Below are 20,855 nucleotides of genomic sequence, written 5' to 3'. Positions count from 1 at the left end.
CCAAAATCGCACAGCGACCAAATCGCACAGTATGTGTACACAGCTTAAGTCCATCTACAAATTCCATCTATAGGATTTCTAATAATGACAGATATTGCCTTTGGGTGCCAGATGAAATCCCGACAGTCGGGATTCTGACTGTCAGTACACAGACATTGGAATCCCGACTGTAAAATGCTTGTCAGTCGGGATCCCACAACCCCCACAAGGGAGACTAGAACCTGTGGCGAGCCAGTGAGCCCGCAAGGGGCTTCTCTGCACTCGCCCCCTGTCAGAGTACCGGCGGTCGGATTCAGACATCGGTATAACGACTGTCGGAGCCACACACATTGCCTTTATAAGCTATACTCTTTACACTCTATTTTTTTTTTTTATTAACTGCAAACCCCAGCAACCCCCACTGGGCCCTAAAACTAGCTGGTCAGGAAGTAGTATTCTTTTTTATTGCGATGGACTTTTGCCCTCAGTGTTTAGTTCCCCCGTTGAGCTGAAGTCAGCTCCAGGAAGTCCTAGGCCAGATCCTGGTGGCATAAACCAGCAGACCGCACTCCGCTTTACAGATTGCCATGTACATAGAACTAGCTTACTTACGTTACATTTCTGTTGCCACTTCGTAGTGGTGCACTTTACACATTTGTTTCAGAAAACACATTTGACAATATGCGGTAAATTGACTACAGTGTGAGGTTTTTCTGAGTGAGAGATATTGCTGACAGCAACCAGATTTTAGCGATTATCCTTAAGAACCGTGGTTCCCAACCCCTGGGGGTACTCTGCAGACCAGTTGGAGGTTACTGAAAATAATATTGGTAATGGCAGAAGAGGAAGAAGTCTCCCATTGCAATGAAGATGAACCATGTGGAGTCCCTTCCGGTTCCGTCTGCAGCACAATCAGCATCTGCTCGTGCTGTTTTGCAGCCAGCAATTCACTGGAGCAAGGTGCGCTGCCCTCAGACGTAAGCGAGTCGACATGGGTTGCGGAAGCAGCAGAATTAATCTTACAAGCGTTAGCGGGAACCCTGTAGACAGCACACATCCAGACAGAGGGACCCGATTCCTGACTGCACACTACTCCGCTACACCTTTATATAAGGACACCCATCCCACTCCACTCATAAGCACTGCGGATATTTCAAATTGGGTGGAAGAGGTACTCACAAATGAAAAGCCTAATCAAGGGGTACGGGGGAGTGAAAAGGTTTGGAACCGCTGCTCTAGGTGCTACTAATTTTCTTAACGGTCAAAGAACTACAGTACTAATCTACAAGTCCACCTCCTCTAATCACTGCCCTATTCATGAACTTACCAAGTTGGGTTTGTATGGCGGCTCTATCTTACACTGCAGAAGATCCTCCCAGTGGATTTGTCTGAAGAACGGGTGTTTCTGTGCATTAATGAGAAAAGAAAGTGAGGGTCGACCGGAAAATAAACTACAAGATATGTAATGTCTCTGAGGGCAGAGATCATGCTACAATGAATGCACAGGAAGCATGACAAACCATGCAGAAATACAAGGCAGTAAACCACAACTAACTACAATAAGACGGTTTAAAAAAAAAAAAAAAACACCAAACACACACAAAATACTACAACTAAACAGGTTGAGATGAAAAATGTAATGGAACCTGTAAATCTGCCACATCAGCCTCTCCGGACCCCAGCCTCTGAGCTGGGTTTTTCTTCAACAGCTGAAGGAGGTAAAATGAAGAATTAATTGCATAAGAAACAAAAACAAAATGGCTGCTCACATGTAATGCACTTCAGTCAGTTACCTTTTTCAGAAGGTCACAGGCATCCGGTGTTAGATATGGCGGGAAAGATGGTTTTCCTTTTAGAATCCTGTCAGTTACTTTCTTCCTGTTGTTTCCCGTGAAGGGAGGCTGATTATGTATATAGAGGATAATGACAAGAGATGATGGAGAGAAGATAGAAAAAAAAAAAAAGTGAATACACCTAATATGCATACATAGTCTACCAAGAACATATTCGTCTTCTAATCACATAATCCAGAATACACAGATTTTGATTGGACTATAAATTTGTGGAACTGGACCAGCAAGCAGTAGCAGTATATCATTGTAAATTATGACTAAGTCCTAAATATAGGGGGTCATTCAGACTTGATTACTTTTGTGGTGATTTGCACAGCATCCGATTCTAAAATGACTGCACATGCGTACGGACCACAATTAGCATGTGTGACACCAGATAGCAACAAGAAAACAGCAATTTTTTTTAAACCACAAGCCGGCCGCTGTTTGACTGACAGGAAGCCGGCGTTTGTGTGTGGTAACCGTCCATCATTCCTGAGTGTCAGGGAAAACGTTGGTGTGCCGATACCTTTTCAGTGAGGGTGTGTGACATCAGCTCCGGCCTGTCAGCCTGTTTCGATCGCGCAGGCGGAGTTGGTTCTGGGTCACGCACACACTGCGTTATTATTCTGGTTGATTTGCTCAGATGTGAATTCGCATCTTTGTGAGTTAAACAGATCCCGCCTTGAGAATGGCGATACGCCGGCCCACCATTTGCACGGGCGATTCACTCACAGGGCCTGCAAATGGATGTTACACAGTACATCCAGTCGCAGTCTTGTGGGATCACCCCACATCATTCGATGGTCGACGACCAACGAATGACGGCGAAGGCGCACGCATATAAAAGTGCCTCTGAAGTAACTTATATATGCGTGGAAGATTTGGGGGGGGGGGGGGGGGGGGGAGTGGGCGGGCAGCTGACATCTGGTGATGCCACCCTCAGCATAGAACGCCCATGAAACACTAGGCATTCCCATATGCTAATGGACCGGCCCACCACCCCTTTCCGTCCCCCAAACATCCTGTTCACCGTGGATGCACGCACCCATGTGCAGAAATTACCTGCGCCGAACATTGGACCCCTTGCAAACGAAGGGGTTCGAGCAAACAGACCTGAATAAGGTCCTAAGTGTACACACTTTACAAAAAAGTACAAGATACAACACAGAAGGGCCCTTCTGAGACAGATCTTTTACTTTCTCATCTAGGGCCAGATTCTCTAAGCTTAAAAAGTGATAAAATGGAGAGTGATAAACAGCAAGCCAATCAGCTCCTACCTATCATGTCACAGACTGTGTTTGAAAAATGTCACACATGAGCTGATTGGCTGGCTGTTTATCACTCTCCATTTTATCCCTTTTGAAGCTTAGAGAATATGGCCTATTGTGTGTATGAGGCTTAAGCTCTCACAATTTCACTTGTTCTATTCTCTCAACTAGTCAATCATGGCCGCTCATGTTCTGAAGTACATGATTCCCTTCTCTCTCTCACACTCGCGACTTTGGCAGGTATGGTCATTTTGATTCTTGGCCAATTGCGGCATCATGGAAAGCAAATGACGGGGCTACCGGGGGGACTCCTCAGTTCTCCCCTGCTTGTGTATGCTGGTAGATCTAATGCCTGTTTCCAGATTAAAATAATCTACCAATGATGGAGCTAGGGCAGACCAAAAACAGGACTTCTAGTCGGAGGCAAAAAAACTTATGATAGGATTTAGTTTTAGGGCCTAAAACCATATGGTGCAGAGAAGCCTTACACCGGCCCTGTTTGCTGGAATTCTCACCAGACTCAGACAAAACAGCCCTCACACAGATGTACAAGTGTTGCATAGCAAAATAATCAGTGCAGTCTTGTCATGCATTTTTGTCACATCAGTTTTACAACTAAAAATGCACATCCAAGCAGAGTTGCATGGGACCTAGATTTTTATATACATTGCATTTTATACTTTTTATGGTACAAAGTAAATGTATGAACTCTCACTACCAAATAAAAATCCCTCTAGAACCGACATATAGCCAAAAAAGGAAATTCAATGGTGTCTGGTTACAACGGTATACGATTCAAAGTCTATTGTTTAAGTAAGCCTAGATTTAAGGGGGTATTCATTATGGGATTCTGACAGTCTAAATCCCGGGCCGTTTTCTTTTCTTCCAACAGTAACTCAGTCAGAATTCAATGTTGCGGTGGTCGAGTGTTGGAAACCCTGTGGATCGGTGAAAACAGCCACAGATTAACCTCTTCCAGGGGAGCAGGGGCTGCTGGAGAAGACCAGCGGCTGCACCTTGAATGGAGAGATTTTCTGGGGCAGGACAAACCCACCACTCATGGAGTTAATGAAAAAACAGACGTGAATTCGACAATCAGCGGCCATTTCCTACAAAAGCAAATCCGCCTTTAAAAAAAAAAAAAAAGTTGGACACCCTTCAATGTTGGTCGTTAACGGCAGCATTGAATAGCCATAGCTCCTATAAGATTGCTTTGTGGATGGAATAATAATGCAAGGTGTATGGTATAAAAGTGTTGTTTAAAACTAATAAACAGAAGCATCCCTTTATACAGCTCCTGCTATAAGTAGCATGAGACGCAGTCACCACAGTACACACCGAGCCAGTAAGCATGTCATATAGCAGAATCCCCAAACTCCACCAGTCCACTGCTCGGTTGTGGCCTTTGTGCAACAGAACTTCAGGAGCCCTAAGACAAGAGAACAATTATTAGCATACAGTTTATTTAACAGACATACCCGTAACCAGACTGATGGTCCGAGGGAAGGTGGCCGCTCCTACACCCATTCGGTCTGCTGTCAGCAATGTTCTAACTCAGTGGTTCCCAACCCTGGTCCTCAAGTACCCCCCAACAGTGCACGTTTTCCAGGTCACCCGGCAGGTGCACTCATTATTCAGGCACATTTAAAAAAAAAAAAATCACAGGTGGAGCTAATTATGTCACCTGTGATTCTGTGTGGAGACCTGCAAAACATGCACTGTTGGGGGTACTTGAGGACCAGCGTTGGGAACCACTGTTCTAACTAAATAAAAGTCCATACGGTTTTATAAATCGAACAATCACATATCTACTTAATCTGTGAATGCTAACTGCTGACATCATTAATCAAAGAAAAAAAGAGAATATTTCCTGTACAGAATGTTTTTTTTTTTTAAACCAATGGCCCTCCAGCTGTTGTGAAACTACAAGTCCCATCATGCCTTGACACAGTTTTGCTATTAGGGAATGCTAAAATTATGGCAAAGCATGCTGGGATGTGTAGTCCCACAACAGCTGGAGGGCCACAGTTTGGACATGCCTGGCCTAACCTAAAGCTAGGTCCACACTATTCTTGGACTGATTAGCTAATAGATCATTGGTCACCGCAGCTTATCGTTTAGTGTGTATGAAGGATTGAGGTTTTGCTGATAAACCCAAGAAAACATGTCCACAATAGGCACGCCTTCATTTATTCCTCAGCCAAGATGTCAAATCTTTTCCTCAATCTCCTGATATCATGCAACAGGTGGGCTCTCAATGATCAGAGCTCGGGGGAGGACGGCTGACATCACATGACATCAGCACCCACCCAATCTCCGAAATAAGTCACTTCTGACAGACATTACCAAAGGGGAGGTGTTCTCGTGCACATCCCCTCGCATGCTAGTGAGGTGATGCAGGCGACAGGGCGAGTGTACGCAGCCTAGCAAACAGGTCTGAACTAGTCCTTTTATTGCGGGCATAATTTGATGGACAAAGTACTCCTAATCTGGCGCAGATGTCAAGTGCTAATTAAATAGCAAGCAGCTGGTTTGATTCAGGGGACCATCCACTTCCCCAACTCAGGAACCGTAAGACAAGAAAAAAATGTGTGAATGAAACCAGCGCTGTGATGAGCTTCAATGGGAGTATTCTGTGGAAATGGCAAACCGCATGAATCCTACTTTAAGAACGTCCCAATGATGTTTATGCAGGTACAGTAACTTGTAAAGCAGTTGGGATCAGGAATGTCCCCTATCGGCAGACACTTACTTTCAAGTTCTAACCCGCATACACGTAACAGTATCTTTGTATCTTCTATAAATCCCCACGTCTGTACATAAGCAAATGGAATTGAGCTTACTAATTGTTTCTGTCACGAGTGCACATAACAGGTTCTTTAAGCCAAACACCCCACTCCTCTGAGGGTAAAAACGATTTATTCTCCAGACACACGGTAAGACAGGGGAAATGTACACGGGAACAAGTTGAATGAATAGAAGGACGCGGCGAGGCGAATGTCAAGTGAGCCGGTCAGCAGCGCTGCAGACGCTGTGGTTTCCGTCTGATCTGCGCCCCTGTCCTTCTTTCAGTAATTTCGGCATCAACGCGTTTCGGAAGATGTTTTCCTTTGTCAAGATATGCCGCTTTCCTTCCAAGGGAGGCTTGTTGGTCATGTGATGTTTGCCTACCAATAAGCGATACCTAGCCCGGCTTGTATTGTTAAACATATCTACCTACTTTTTAACACACTTGGTACGATTTATATAGGCAGGTTATATTAATACAATGATAAAAAGATGTCTAAAAACATTATTTTAATACATGTTATAAAAAAAAATCCTAAAAACATACTAAAAACAAAGTGTCAGATAAAACTTCATTACATCTCGCCTAATTCTCTACAAGCCGGTGTTTGCATAAAATTGCCGGGCATTGGAGATAGAGAAGACAAAGACAGAAAAAGGGGGACATAGTTAGTATAAAGCTATAAAATAGACATTCCAAAAACCATTTACATTCAAAGTCTAAATTAAGACCGCTAGGGGAGAGTGTTCTGAGATCAAAAATAGTTCTCATCTCCAATCTTGCCAGATCGCTCTCCGCGTTGCGTGTCCTCCAATTTTTGTTGCACAGTTTTATACCGCAGAAAGAATTGAGATGTTTTATATCACAAGCGTGTTTCTCCTTGAAATGCAGCGACACGCTGTGAAGATCATACCCTTTTTTTATATCACGGGTATGCTCTGCTAGTCTCTCCTTTAACATGCGGCCAGTGCGACCTACATATTGTAGCCCGCATACACACTCCAGAAGGTAGACTACATTTTTAGACCCACAAGTAATGAAATCTTTGATCTCATATTCCATATCAGTAACCCTGGATTTGTACCTGGTTATTTTACTTTCGGTTTTGCAGGCTTTGCAGATATTGCATTGCCCGCATCGGTAAAATCCCTTGGAGGTGATGCGGGAGGGCCTTTTGTCTATGGGTATTGCACTTTTGACAAGTAGGCTTTTTAAATTGTCTGCTCTTTTGTATACAAATCTTGGTTTTTCACCCAAAAAATCTTTTAGGACAGGGTCTCTAATGAGAATTCCCCAATGTTTCTTAATAATTTTTTATACTGTGTGATGTTGAGACGAGCATTTTGTAATAAATAGGATTTCCTCATTTACTTTTTTGTTAGTGGGTTCTTTGTTCTTTAGTGTCTCTGCTCTATCTAATTTGGTACATTTTTCCAAAGACCTATTGACAGCATGAAGATCATAGCCCTTCTCTATGAAATCCTTTTTCATTTCCAGCGCTTGTGCTTCAAAGATGTCTAAGTCACTGCAGTTCCTCCTTAGCCTCTGGAACTGGCTATTAGGGATACTGCGGATCCAATTGGAGTGGTGATTGCTCTCAAACCCTATGTAAGCATTACAATCACCACTCCAATTGGATCCGCAGTATCCCTAATAGCCAGTTCCAGAGGCTAAGGAGGAACTGCAGTGACTTAGACATCTTTGAAGCACAAGCGCTGGAAATAAAAAAAAGGATTTCATAGAGAAGGGCTATGATCTTCATGCTGTCAATAGGTCTTTGGAAAAATGTACCAAATTAGATAGAGCAGAGACACTAAAGAACAAAGAACCCACTAACAAAAAAGTAAATGAGGAAATCCTATTTATTACAAAATGCTCGTCTCAACATCACACAGTATAAAAAATTATTAAGAAACATTGGGGAATTCTCATTAGAGACCCTGTCCTAAAAGATTTTTTGGGTGAAAAACCAAGATTTGTATACAAAAGAGCAGACAATTTAAAAAGCCTACTTGTCAAAAGTGCAATACCCATAGACAAAAGGCCCTCCCGCATCACCTCCAAGGGATTTTACCGATGCGGGCAATGCAATATCTGCAAAGCCTGCAAAACCGAAAGTAAAATAACCAGGTACAAATCCAGGGTTACTGATATGGAATATGAGATCAAAGATTTCATTACTTGTGGGTCTAAAAATGTAGTCTACCTTCTGGAGTGTGTATGCGGGCTACAATATGTAGGTCGCACTGGCCGCATGTTAAAGGAGAGACTAGCAGAGCATACCCGTGATATAAAAAAAGGGTATGATCTTCACAGCGTGTCGCTGCATTTCAAGGAGAAACACGCTTGTGATATAAAACATCTCAATTCTTTCTGCGGTATAAAACTGTGCAACAAAAATTGGAGGACACGCAACGCGGAGAGCGATCTGGCAAGATTGGAGATGAGAACTATTTTTGATCTCAGAACACTCTCCCCTAGCGGTCTTAATTTAGACTTTGAATGTAAATGGTTTTTGGAATGTCTATTTTATAGCTTTATACTAACTATGTCCCCCTTTTTCTGTCTTTGTCTTCTCTATCTCCAATGCCCGGCAATTTTATGCAAACACCGGCTTGTAGAGAGTTAGGCGAGATGTAATGAAGTTTTATCTGATACTTTGTTTTTAGTATGTTTTAGGATTTTTTTTTATAACATGTATTAAAATAATGTTTTTAGACATCTTTTTATCATTGTATTAATATCACCTGCCTATATAAATCGTACCAAGTGTGTTAAAAAGTAGGTAGATATGTTTAACAATACAAGCCGGGCTAGGTATCGCTTATTGGTAGGCAAACATCACATGACCAACAAGCCTCCCTTTAAAAGAAGCCCGGGAAGGAAGGAAAGCGGCATATCTTGACAAAGGAAAACATCTTCCGAAACGCGTTAATGCCGACATTACTGAAAGAAGGACAGGGGCGCAGATCAGAAGACGGAAACCACAGCGTCTGCAGCGCTGCTGACCGGCTCACTTGACATTCGCCTCGCCGCGTCCTTCTATTCATTCAACTTGTTCCCGTGTACATTTCCCCTGTCTTACCGTGTGTCTGGAGAATAAATCGTTTTTACCCTCAGAGGAGTGGGGCGTTTGGCTTAAAGAACCTGTTACGTGCACTCGTGACAGAAACAATTAGTAAGCTCAATTCCATTTGCTTATGTACAGACGTGGGGATTTATAGAAGATACAAAGATACTGTTACGTGTATGCGGGTCAGAACTTGAAAGTAAGTGTCTGCCGATAGGGGACATTCCTAATCCCAACTGCTTTACAAGTTACTGTACCTGCATAAACATCATTGGGACGTTCTTAAAGTAGGATTCATGCTGTTTGCCATTTCCACAGAATACTCCCATTGAAGCTTATCACAGCGCTGGTTTCATTCACACATTTTTTTCTTGTCTTAAAATTTGATGGAATTGGTCGTCTCACACAAATGTAATGGTGTTTTTACAGACCCTATAGGAGATAAAAGGTAAAAGATACAACTGATAAAGGGGCGCGCCGCTATAATACTTCCTGCTTCACTTCATAAACGAGGGGGAAGCAGGAGGGGAGACCGACAAGATGTACTATCATCTTGCCCGCCGAAGCGGGGGAGCGTAAACTCACCCCTCCGGCGATGTCCCCCTCCTGGAAACAGTTCACACTGATGCGCGGTCTCTGCCTGCCCGGGCGGCTCACTGCACATACGCGAGATCTCGCCATAGCCTGGCCCCAGCAGCAGAGCTAGCGTTGTCCCTGCAGTGGGGATTGGACAACGTTAGCCCTGGGCTGGCGAAGCGGCAGGGGCAATTTAAAACCTTGAAGGCTGTTAATACATCATCCTGCCCGCTACCTGCTGGGGGATTGCAGGGGACAGCCCCGCTGAGCTTTACTTATAATACATATAAAAAACATAACCCCCCCCCAGTTAACTAGCGTTAAGTGCAGATATGCACTAGTTCATACATATGCCCCCTAGTCACTGATATAAAAAGGTTTTGAATATACAATTTATTTTCTTAAAAATCCTACTGGTGGGTAGGAAGGAATAGTGGCCGCACAATTTTGGATGTTAATATACAGGTTCTAGCAATGTACATACATGTACTCCACAGTTCCGCAGAAGGTGTGTGTCACGCTATCTCCGTGAATGGACTCCTTGCACATTCCAAAGTCTGTGAGCTTAATGTGACCTAAAGAGACACAAGAATGGACAGCTGGTACACGCTAATGAGGGATTAGCAAGCTAAAGGATAGCTAAAAATAAAATACAAGTGGATCTAATATATAAAAAAGGCATTTTCTAGTGTTCATGGTTCCAGCTCTCAGTTCCTGACAGAGCGATGCTTACCCCTAAAAGTAGGTTTCCATCAGGTTTAAAGTCTTCAGCATACCAGGCAGCCCATGAGAGATAGGCAGCACAGAGAAAAGAGAAAAAAGGGGGGGAACCCTGACAAGATTTACGTGTGATAGATAAAGAAAAGGACACAGAAAAGCTGCTTACACAGTTATATAAAAGGGTCTGCGTGCTACCTTAACGTCTGAGCAGGTCGTCCAGGAAGGGAACCGGGCGGTAGCGCAACAATGTCTAGTTCAATAGGTCATCCTGCATGACAGAGCACCCCCCTTTGGTTTTCTTTCTTTTTCTTATCAACCTTTAGCTTGTGTCGACTTAATGCATGCTGACCTGTTTGACTGTCAACCTAGACAATGCCAACCTAACAACCCATACCCTAACTGGAGGGCCACATGCTCCGGTGTCGCCATTGGCACCAAAATAAGTGAAAAACTCCCGTCAACCTAATATATCACACCCATCCAGGAGCACAAGTGTTCTAGAAACTATCAAAAGGGCTCCAAACACCACTATAGAATGACGCTTCTATTGTGGGCTTGTGAGGGAGTAGAGAGGCCGTCAGGTGACACTCATGGCTCATCCCAGAACAAGGGCACTGGTTTTTGAATGGATTGAACATAAGGTCCGATTCATAGATGTAAGCAATGCCGATATTTATGGAGTTGAACGTTTATCGGCCATCTGCGCATGTGTCACATACGCACGAGCCAAGGATTTATATGCAGAGGGAGAGACAATGAGGGAGAGTTTGTGGGAGGTAACCATAGCAACAACGCAGGCATGCTACAATCCTGTCTCAGCCTACAACTATGATCACATATGCCCAAAACATGGTGCCAGCATCTCAATTCCCACACCCATTGTGCACGATCATAGGGATACTTGGGTAGTCAATTATCCGGGTGCAGGACGGGATCCGGACGTCAGGATCCCGACTGTTAAAACACAGACAGACAGGTTCCCGACGGCCACCGGCCATTCTCCCTCATGGGGGTCCACGACCCCCATAGAGAGACTACAATAGGTGGTGAGCTCAGCGAGTCACCGTGCCCGCACATGGCGAGCGCAGCGAGCCCCGCAAGGGGCTTTGTTGCGCTCGCCATGCTGTCTGAGTCTGCCCAGTCGGGATCCCAACATCGGGCTAATGACTGTTGGGATCCCCACTGTTGGAACCCTATACCACACCCAATTATCCAAGGATCCGCAATGCTGCCTCAATATATTTTTGGGTGGCTACAGCATTAGCAGCTGCAAAGGAATTGCATGGCTGGGAATTCCCATGGGGGGCGATTATCAAACCCTGGGCATGCATTCGGTTCGCAGAACACATGTGCAAGGCCATGCTGCAATGAAATCCTACTAACATTTCTAGTTGTACGCAGATTGCAAGGTTACAGACAGGAAGTAGGCGCCTGGGGGTGGAAACCAGCCATTTAGTGGGATTGCTAAAAACACTGCTGGGAGTGTCTGAGAAATGGCTAGGTGTGCCTGAGCAGTTTAAGGGAGCGACGTCAGCTCCAGCCTGGATATGCCTTTTTTCATTGCACCGCTAAGTAAGATTCTGGCTACTCTGAGCCTGCGATGACTGGTGCCCAGTGTAAAAATCATTCTATGGTAAGCCGGTTAGATTGGGTTTAGGACATATTTACAAGGCTGTGAAAGGATGTGTATGCGGGATTCCACTGTAGCGGGATGGCGTCTTAACTGAGCACTGGCTGTGCGATCAGGTCTGAACCTGGGCCACACTTCATACCACAGGAGGAAAAGCACCACACCCCAAGACCGAACACATTCCTCGGTACTTATGTATTATCTGGGCGCCCGATTTTCTCATCGCATCACATGCAATATAGTGGCATACAATTCATGCGATGCGATTTTTCATTGTAAAGACCCGATTTTTAATTGTATAGTCACCCATGGGTGATTTCATACCCCCACTATCCAACTACGCATGGAGTTGATTTTATATAGTGAGGCGAGCGCAGCGAGCCCGAAGCGTGGCGAGCGCAGCAGCCCTGCGAGGGGACGCAGAATACATGTAAAGTAATCCGCTGCGCTCACCACGCTTCGGGCTCGGTGGCTCGCTGCACTCGCCACACTATATAAAATCAACTCCATGTGTAGTTGGATAGTGGGGGTATGAAATCACCCATGGTTGACTACTACACAATTAAAAATCGGGTCTTTACAATGAAAAATAAAAATCGCATCGCATGCCTTAAGTAGTGGCATGCAATGAAAAAATCGGGCGCCCAGATAATACATAAGTACCCATTCCTCTAATCTACCATATACCAATGGACAGTACTTAACCAACTTCAACCACCTGGAGACTTAGGGCCGGATGTAATGCTGCCAGAGTTTGGCAGTCATGCGGGATACCAGGCTGAACGCTGACTTTTTTTTTTTTTAAAGGGGCAATCCCTTATAAGACATGGTTCTGCCTTGTAAGTGATTGCCCCTTTCGATAACATGTCCGAGTTCCGCTGGTATCCTGCAGGACCGCTGATCTCTGGCGGCATTACATCCTGCCCATGGTAATAGAAAACGTTATAAAGAAGCCCGTGGCAATGAGGCTATAGCTGCTCTGCATTAAACAAGACATGCATTGCTGCTCACATGTATATTTACTATGGCCATCTCTTTAGTTCACAGGTTCTCAAACTCGGTCCTAAGGACCCCACACAGTGAGGGTTTTGCAGGTCTCCTCTCAGAATCACAAGTGAAATAATTAGCTCCACCTGTGGATCTTTTAGAATGCGGGTCAATGATTAATGAGGGCACCTGTCAGGTGACCTTGAAAACGTGAACTATTGGGGGTCCTGAGGACAGAGTTTGAGAACCCCTGCTCTAGTTAAAGTGTTCTCACTCCAGCTCACTGAATTCAAGTAGTGTTATGTTATGTGATGTAAACCCACAACAGCCAAGTACAGTGTGCCCGGATTTCCCCCTCTGAGCCCAATATACACTGTACAAGAAATAGTACAGTATTTACGACCTTCTATGGCAGTGGTTCCGTACCTTGCCCCCAACAGTTCAAGTTTTCCAGGTCACTCGGCAGGTGCACTCATTAGTCACTGACACATTTTAAAAGAAATCAACAGGTGGAGCTAATGACTTCACTTGTAATTTTGTGTGCAGACATGGAAAACAAACCGTTGGGGGTACTTGTGGACCGAGGTTGGGAACCACTGTTCTATGGCATAAGGTCGATTGACAGTTCTTAACCCTTTGAGTACCAACTTTGCAGCGAGACGTGAAAAGCATCTGCTGAAGATGCCAGCCTTGCTCATATCGACTGTTAAATAATTCAATTAATTGACTGCGGATCATGTGCCGGCAATAACAAAAGTGATCCACATTCCTCGACTTTGACTCTGGCCTTTTTGGCACATCTCACAGCATCGTTGGCACTGAAAGGGTTAAACATACATGAGGTGCGACCTTAGAGCATTTTAAACCATTTATTGGCTAATGGACCTGCATACGCACCTACAGTATATCACCACGAACCTGTTCACCAGATATAGGACGATCAGGCCATGGATTGTAGAAGTATGTACCCAGCTTAAGTCTTGTCTGCTAACCATATCCGTTTCTTTGTGCTTAATATTTACAGTACCATACCCCTTCCAACCACACAGCAGCCCTGATCAGCCAACACACACAGGAAGAGTTCTAGAATACCCCTTTTACTTCACACAAATAACCTGGGTCAGACCCAGGTTGGTAATGTGTCAACCAACGGGTCGAGGTGCACATGCCAAAAACTGGGTCGACCAACCCGGCATTTCAACCAGGGTTATAACCTTCTTCATAACGGGCAAGCAGTGTTTAATGTGAATATGCCGGACCCGGGATTGCAATCTGAAAAGGGGTGTAACCCAATAACCCATGGGGACAGCCAAAGTGCATCTGTGTAATATTTTAAAAGCAGTTTCTGGCTATAATTCTCCGATGATGTAACCAGAAAGAAATCCTTCTCCCAGTACCGTAATACATCGTATTCCGGGTGACACTAGAACATTTAATACCAAACAAGTATCAATCATTGCTTACATTGGAACATTATCATGTATGTTACGTTGTAACAGGCATGACCAGGTAAGAAGCATGTGCTATATAATGTAGGATAGGAATCATGCAGGTTAACACTATGTAAAACTGGAAAATACAGAGGATACCGATGCGGAAATTAGAGACAAAATAGTGTATGGGAGCCTGATGTATAATGTATATAACTGGAAGTGTTGGTTCTAGATCATTTATTTCTATTCAAAATGGCGTCAGGTTCCATTTTTATCATTAATACGGCAAATGAACCATACACGGTGTCACAATAATAAGTTACCAGGAAAGTGAGATCATCATTAGTTCTGATCTATGCAAATAAACAGGTGTTCACCTACCGAGGGCGCTCAGCATCACGTTCTCCGGTTTCAGGTCCCTGTATATGATCCCCAGGGAGTGCAGGTGTCCCAGAGCAAGTGTGATCTCAGCCAAGTAGAAACTAGGTGACAAACAAAACACTGTCACTCTGTAAGACAAACCCCGACCCAACAACTCACAGGCACGGCGGCCACGGGAAGTTCTACCCACCAGGCTGTGTCCTCCATGAAGATCCCTTCACGTTCCAAGTGCAAGAACAGCTCCCCGCCTGTAGCAAATGCATATATGTTATATAATGGGGGAATCTGCCATCACTTCTGCAGGTTACGATGGACATGACTAATGCATATGTACTCATGAGGTGAAGTACCGCCACTGACAACTAGAGGCCACTAGACAGACCAAATTACTTCTTTGTGTGCTAAAAGAGGTCATAACAGAAAGTGAAAGCAATTTTTGCAGGGACATGGGTCGGTTTCAAACTTACTGGATATGGAGAGAGAGGGAGCGGAGAAAACAGACGATAGGGACTGGGGGAGGGGTGGAGAGTTGGTGGGCTTAAAACGGTCATAGCTCAAAGTGAAAGTATATTGCAGAAGCCAACATTCTCAAAGGAAGTTAACTGACAATTTTAGCTTCTGGACAACATTCTGGGCCTAATTCAGCTTTATTTGTACATTAACAAAAAGTGCTATTTTTTTTTTTGCATGCCATTTGACGTTCCACGACGCGATAAAGAAGGAGGGCCTGTACCTGGCTTCAGAGCCAGAAGGCTACAACTGCCATGACATCACCTCTTCATTCTGTAGCAAAGTGCTCGCATAATAGCGATGCAGTTGTAAAATTTTACCAGCTAACGAGGTTGACCACAAAGTCAATCAGGTTTAACCACAATCTTGACTTTGCGGCCAGACTCATTTGCCGGTTCCCACCATAAACTGCCATGTTAAATCGTTAAAATTGCACCCTATGGTGAGAACCGCTCATAGACACCCATGTTAGAAAGTCATAACATGTGCGTCTATGGAGTTGCCAATCAGGTGCGGAGCTCTCGCCTGATTGAGAAATTCCCCATGACTGAAGTCACAAGGACTTCCCTCTGTCTCATGGAGGGGCTGCTTGTGTAAACAAACAGCCCCTCAATGTCTGCTGGATTCAAGTAACTTTGCATTTTTTTTTTTTTTACCTGTGGATTGTTTACATGGACAGAAAAGGACGCGATCTATGCCGGAGGGGTGGTGAGTATGGTTTATTTTCATAGGTACCCTATTGATTCTGCATGGAGAAGAGGATGGCTCTACGGTGGACCCTATAGGTGAATGTGTGTATGGGGTATGTAATAAAGTTATACTAGATTACGGTAGGTTTGTGTTTTATTTAGGTATTGGTACTGTTGTGGAACTACAAGAACCAGTGGGCCCAAGAATGCCCCGCATGCTGGTTCTCAAAGTCCCTGCATGAGGAGGTGGCTTGCTGGGACTTTGTTCCACAACAGAACCCAATACTTTATTCTATTTTTTACACAGCCCTTGGCCTTCAGGCCAGGGTTGCCCTGGAGGAGGGGAAACCCCTCTCCTACAGGGCTGACCGGCCACAAGTTGATGCTTTGGTGGGGGGGGAGCTTGTGTAAAAAGTCTCCCCCAGCTGTGGAATTAGCCTGCTGGCAGTTTGAGCCCGGTGCTGGCTGCCGAAATACTGGGGGACCTCTAGTCCCCTGTATTTTGGGAACTAGGGCTGGGCCATGCGCCCGGTGATGGTTTAAGAAATACAGAGGGACCCAAGCTTTTTTGCCCCCTGTATGTCTGTAACCGGGATCGATCGGCTCTAAGAGGCCGGGGCTGGTTATAGCCGGCAGGGGGACCACTCATTTTTTTTTTAAACTTCCTATCTCGAGGAAGTCTCGAGGGATCCGATGGATCGCTGCAGGCTTCAGCAATATGCATCGTATTTTCCATGTGTATTTTGAGCTGCATTCTTAGCCATTCAGCATACGAATGGATAGTGAGTTTGCCAATCACACATATGGCCGAGTTCTATTGATGGTGTATTCATGTTAACAGCCAGATCCTTATAAGCAAATCATACGAATTAGGCTGATAGTAAATTTGCCAATGGGTATTTTACATCGAATGGGTACAAATGGCTGCATTTGTACCCAGTCGATCTTAGTTAAATTTCCCCCTTCAGGTCCTGTAATAAGCATTTGAATCCTGTTGCACCTTCCTACAAACATCACATGAATGCAGAACATGCAAGTAGAATAAGCTTTGGGAGACAAAATGAATGGAAGAATAGTTACCGCTGAGACACTCCAGGATTAGGTACAGTTTCCCATACGTTTGGAAGGCATACACTAAATCCACAATGAAGGGATGTCTCACAGATTCCAGGACACTACGCTCTGCTGTTGCATGTTCCGTGTCTTTAGCATGAATAATCAGCCGTGCCTGAGTAAATAATAATACATGTAACTGTAGACAACATTCTATGTTCTCTGTACCTATTCACACTTACAGCATAGAGCAGTCCTGGCCAACCTGAAGCTTTCCAGCTGTTGTGAAACTATCAGCCAATAAAGCATGCTGTTTTAGTTCAACAGCTGAATAGCCACAGGTATAGCGGGACAATGATTGGTTGATTAATCATACAGCTAACATAACTAATAATGTTATTTCCCTTATTGTATTTACTTCTATCTTCTCAGCTAGAACGTTACTGAAAGAATTACCTTACAAGAACATGGGGGGGTCAATATAATGAGGTGTAAGTTGCAGAATGTGAGGTGCAATCCAGTTAGAAACTCGTACTGAAGCAGTCACAGTAAACTCACACTTGTCTGTTTGCACCTCACTGGGGGGGTAGATGTATGAAGCAGTGATAAGGGAGAAGAAGTGAGCCAGAGGGGAAGTGGACCATAGCAACCAACCAGCACTGAAGTAACATCTATAATTTGGACATTATAAAAAAATTATACAAAGCAGCTGATTGGTTGCCATGGGCCACGTCTCCATACATCTACAACACGGAGGCAGACGGCAGAGAAATTCCTTATATTACCAGTTAATGTCAGAACACCAGGCAGAACTCCTTGGACACTCACCCCTCCCCCTAATGGCTACTCAGGGGGTGTTAAAAAAAAAAAAAAAAAAAAACTGTCTCAATTGACCGCAAAAATAAACTGCAGTGTTTCTTCATGCACCCCAAATTTTTTATTTTTCTGAAAAATTGTTTTGTTTTTTTTCTTTTTACATTTTTATTTAATTTTTTTTTAAATGCACAATCAGCAATTAAACAGTTTAAAAACTCTAATACTTTACTTATGGATGGGTTAGGTAGAATTCTACAAAAGAAAATGGTGGTAAGGAAATTTCCTCAACTTTTTATAGATTAATTTAGTTTCTTATATAGCGCAGCATGTTCCATTGCGCTATACAATTGGAACAACAGTCATTAAAAAAAGTGGGTAGTAACAGACCGATGGGAAGCAGGGCACTGCTCGCAAGCTTACAATTTTTCTTGCACTTCTCACATTGCATTTTGCAGAAAATTTGCAAAACCTGGCCGCGGGTACCATGAAAAGGCATTTTTAATTGGATTGGAGAATTCTTGAAATGACTCGCAACTCACTGGATTGACCACATGGATGAGATAATTGGAGTAAAGTAAGCATTCCAGATTCTAGAGTAGGACATAACAGGCTTACCTTTTGCAGCACCTTCATAGCAAAAATTCTGCCAGAATTGGAACCGGTCACCTTCCGCACCTGAAACACCTAAGAGGGTGTTGGTGGAGCATTAGAATAGGTAAACTCGCACGGAATTATAATTAACTCACAAGGGGGCGATGTAGCAAATCTTTGAGAGTGACAAAGTGAAGAAGTAGCTGATCAGCTTTTATACATTATGTATCTAGCATAAAGGCCCCTGTACACTACGCGATTTTGGCCTGACTTCACTGGATTCCAACAGATCGGTCTCAAATCGCATGTGTACGACATCCCATCGGGTCCGATGTGCATCGGACCGGAGTTCGGACCTGCTGCCCATCCATCTCGGACCCCCTCCCGGCAGTGGGGTTGCATGTGAAAGGACTTCAAGGGGGATGGGATGGCCATATACTGCTGTGAGACATTGCATTAGTATATGGCCACCTTAAGTCTATAAAAGGATAGCTGATTGGTTGCCATGGGCAACCTCTACACTTAGTCTTTCCCAAAATATTGATACATTTCCCCCATAGTCACTGAAATCTAAAAGCAGGATATTGACAGCACTCAGAATTTTAAAATTGCTATTTTTTTATTGTATACTAAAAAGGTGTATTTCCACAGAGATTGTATTCTTAAAAAAGTTGGGATGGTATAAACTGGTGCGAGTACTGGCTTATCAGGGATTTTGTGTCACTTACATCAGGCAGGCAAAGCAAAATCCCTGAAGGATGCCCCGGTTTCCAGTGAAAACACACAGGTTTCACCGAATCTGTGGGTTTCAGGAGGAAATTAATTGAGGGGTGACCAAAAAGAAATTCATTTATAATCTGGCACTCTGGATAATTTACTGAATCACCGGAGTGCATTTCTCGTAAAGATGCTGATACACATTTCTTAGGCTGGACTCAGATTTCAAAAAGTATAGTGTATGACTCACACAGTGACTAAACAGCCATACATGAGATGTCATCAATGTTTCAAGGCCGCAGCCTTTTTATCAGTAAGGATGGCAAAAACAATTCTAATGGAAAATACGTTGCACTTTATTGCCAATGTGTGTGTGTAATATATTATACACACGCATGCATTTACACACATAAGGTTAAAAAAAAAAAAACATTATTCGCCACCAATAATCCATTATGATATTTGTCACACATTTTGACACTGCAGAATATCCCGTTTTATCTGCCTGCACTGTGAAACATACAAAACCATTGTGCGAGTACAGTACACCACCCTATATTTTATAGATAAAAGGTGGAGGATGTAATCACTGGTGCAGAGTATTTGACACTCCCTGCACATTAAGGGAGGACACCATCCATTCTGAAAACGTATTACACCATTGTCTAATGTGTGTTTATTTTATGTATCGGGAGAACCATTGCAGAAGACGGCTATAGAGAGGACACATCTTCATCTACCTTCTCACAAGGAATAAAGAACATTGACTTTTATGAACTACTGGTTAAAAGCCCGTCAAAATGATGGCTTAGTCCCCATCTTCTCCTTCCTCCACTCTGTTTTCACAGTTCCCTCTCTCCATATCCAGGACGTTTGTTTACTTGCTACTAGTGTATAGAGCAAGGCATTAGAAGATATTTACCTTTCCATAGCTTCCATTACCAAGCACACGTAGGATGTGAAAGCACTGAGGAGAGAGGGTCTCCTGGCTGGGACAGATGCTGCTGTCTGATAGATCATACTCCGTACAAGGTGTGTCTGACCTAGAGGGAAAACACCAGGTCAAGTAAGCATTTAGTGAACGGTTCAGAAACTCTTTAATAGCAGGTTTTAAAGAACCAAGTAACAATTTCACTTCATACAGATTATTTGGAACTTATATGTTAGTTGGGCGCCCACTATAGTTACTACGCTCATACCCCCACTATCCATGTCGGCATGGAGTTGATTTTATATAGTGTGGCGAGCGTAGCGAGCCACCGAGCCCGAAGCGTGGCAAGCCCCACGAGGGGATGTGGAAAACTAAGCAAATAGCTTAGTGGGCGCCCAACTAACATATAAGTACCAATTAATTTTAAAACAATAGTTAGAACAAAATCGTACTTACACATCACAAAATCCTATTAGGTCCGAGTCATCATCCTGGAACAAAAGGAAAAATATTTAGAGAGAATACCCTATGTTACATAAAGGGGAATACAGAGTCATATTGCTGCAGCTGTTACAGGCAATGGGAGCAGCACAGCCAATCGGTGAACACCGCAGAATATGGCCGACCAGTAGCAATAAAGGGAAATGATTGAGCAGGAAGTACTAATGGGGTTATATATATTATACCAGTTCTGCGTAGCCCTTGAAACACAACAGGTGGCACGGTCGCACCGATAAAATGTTTGACTTAGAACTACCACAGCGTAGGGTGCCCAGAGTTAGAGAACATCTCAGAGTTAATATGACAAAGCATTAGTAGTGGACCTCCGCCAAACCAGCTACAACATCCCCACGTCATAACGCCACTACCTCCATGCTTGA

General features: G+C 43.9%; 1 protein-coding gene across 2 annotated transcripts in view; it reads right to left on the bottom strand.

Moving 5' to 3' along the window:
- The window catches only part of RPS6KB2 (ribosomal protein S6 kinase B2), a 31,416-nt gene that overhangs the window by 6,589 nt on the left and 3,972 nt on the right, over positions 1-20,855 (bottom strand). For both annotated transcript variants that reach the window (XM_083146082.1, XM_083146083.1), the window contains exons 2-12: positions 20,431-20,465; positions 19,966-20,086; positions 18,351-18,419; positions 16,947-17,094; positions 14,858-14,915; positions 14,668-14,768; positions 10,001-10,091; positions 4,421-4,511; positions 1,773-1,880; positions 1,626-1,688; positions 1,307-1,384 (exon numbers count right to left, since the gene is read on the bottom strand). In XM_083146082.1, the coding sequence (XP_083002208.1) occupies positions 1,307-1,384; positions 1,626-1,688; positions 1,773-1,880; positions 4,421-4,511; positions 10,001-10,091; positions 14,668-14,768; positions 14,858-14,915; positions 16,947-17,094; positions 18,351-18,419; positions 19,966-20,086; positions 20,431-20,465 (963 nt within the window). The remainder of the gene's footprint in view (positions 1-1,306; positions 1,385-1,625; positions 1,689-1,772; positions 1,881-4,420; positions 4,512-10,000; positions 10,092-14,667; positions 14,769-14,857; positions 14,916-16,946; positions 17,095-18,350; positions 18,420-19,965; positions 20,087-20,430; positions 20,466-20,855) is intronic.

The sequence above is a fragment of the Crinia signifera genome, chromosome 6, assembly GCF_055691185.1.
Source record: "Crinia signifera chromosome 6, ASM5569118v1, whole genome shotgun sequence".
NCBI lineage: Eukaryota > Metazoa > Chordata > Amphibia > Anura > Myobatrachidae > Crinia > Crinia signifera.
The sequence above is the reverse complement of the archived record's forward strand: the minus strand, read 5'-3'. Positions and strand labels throughout refer to the sequence as shown.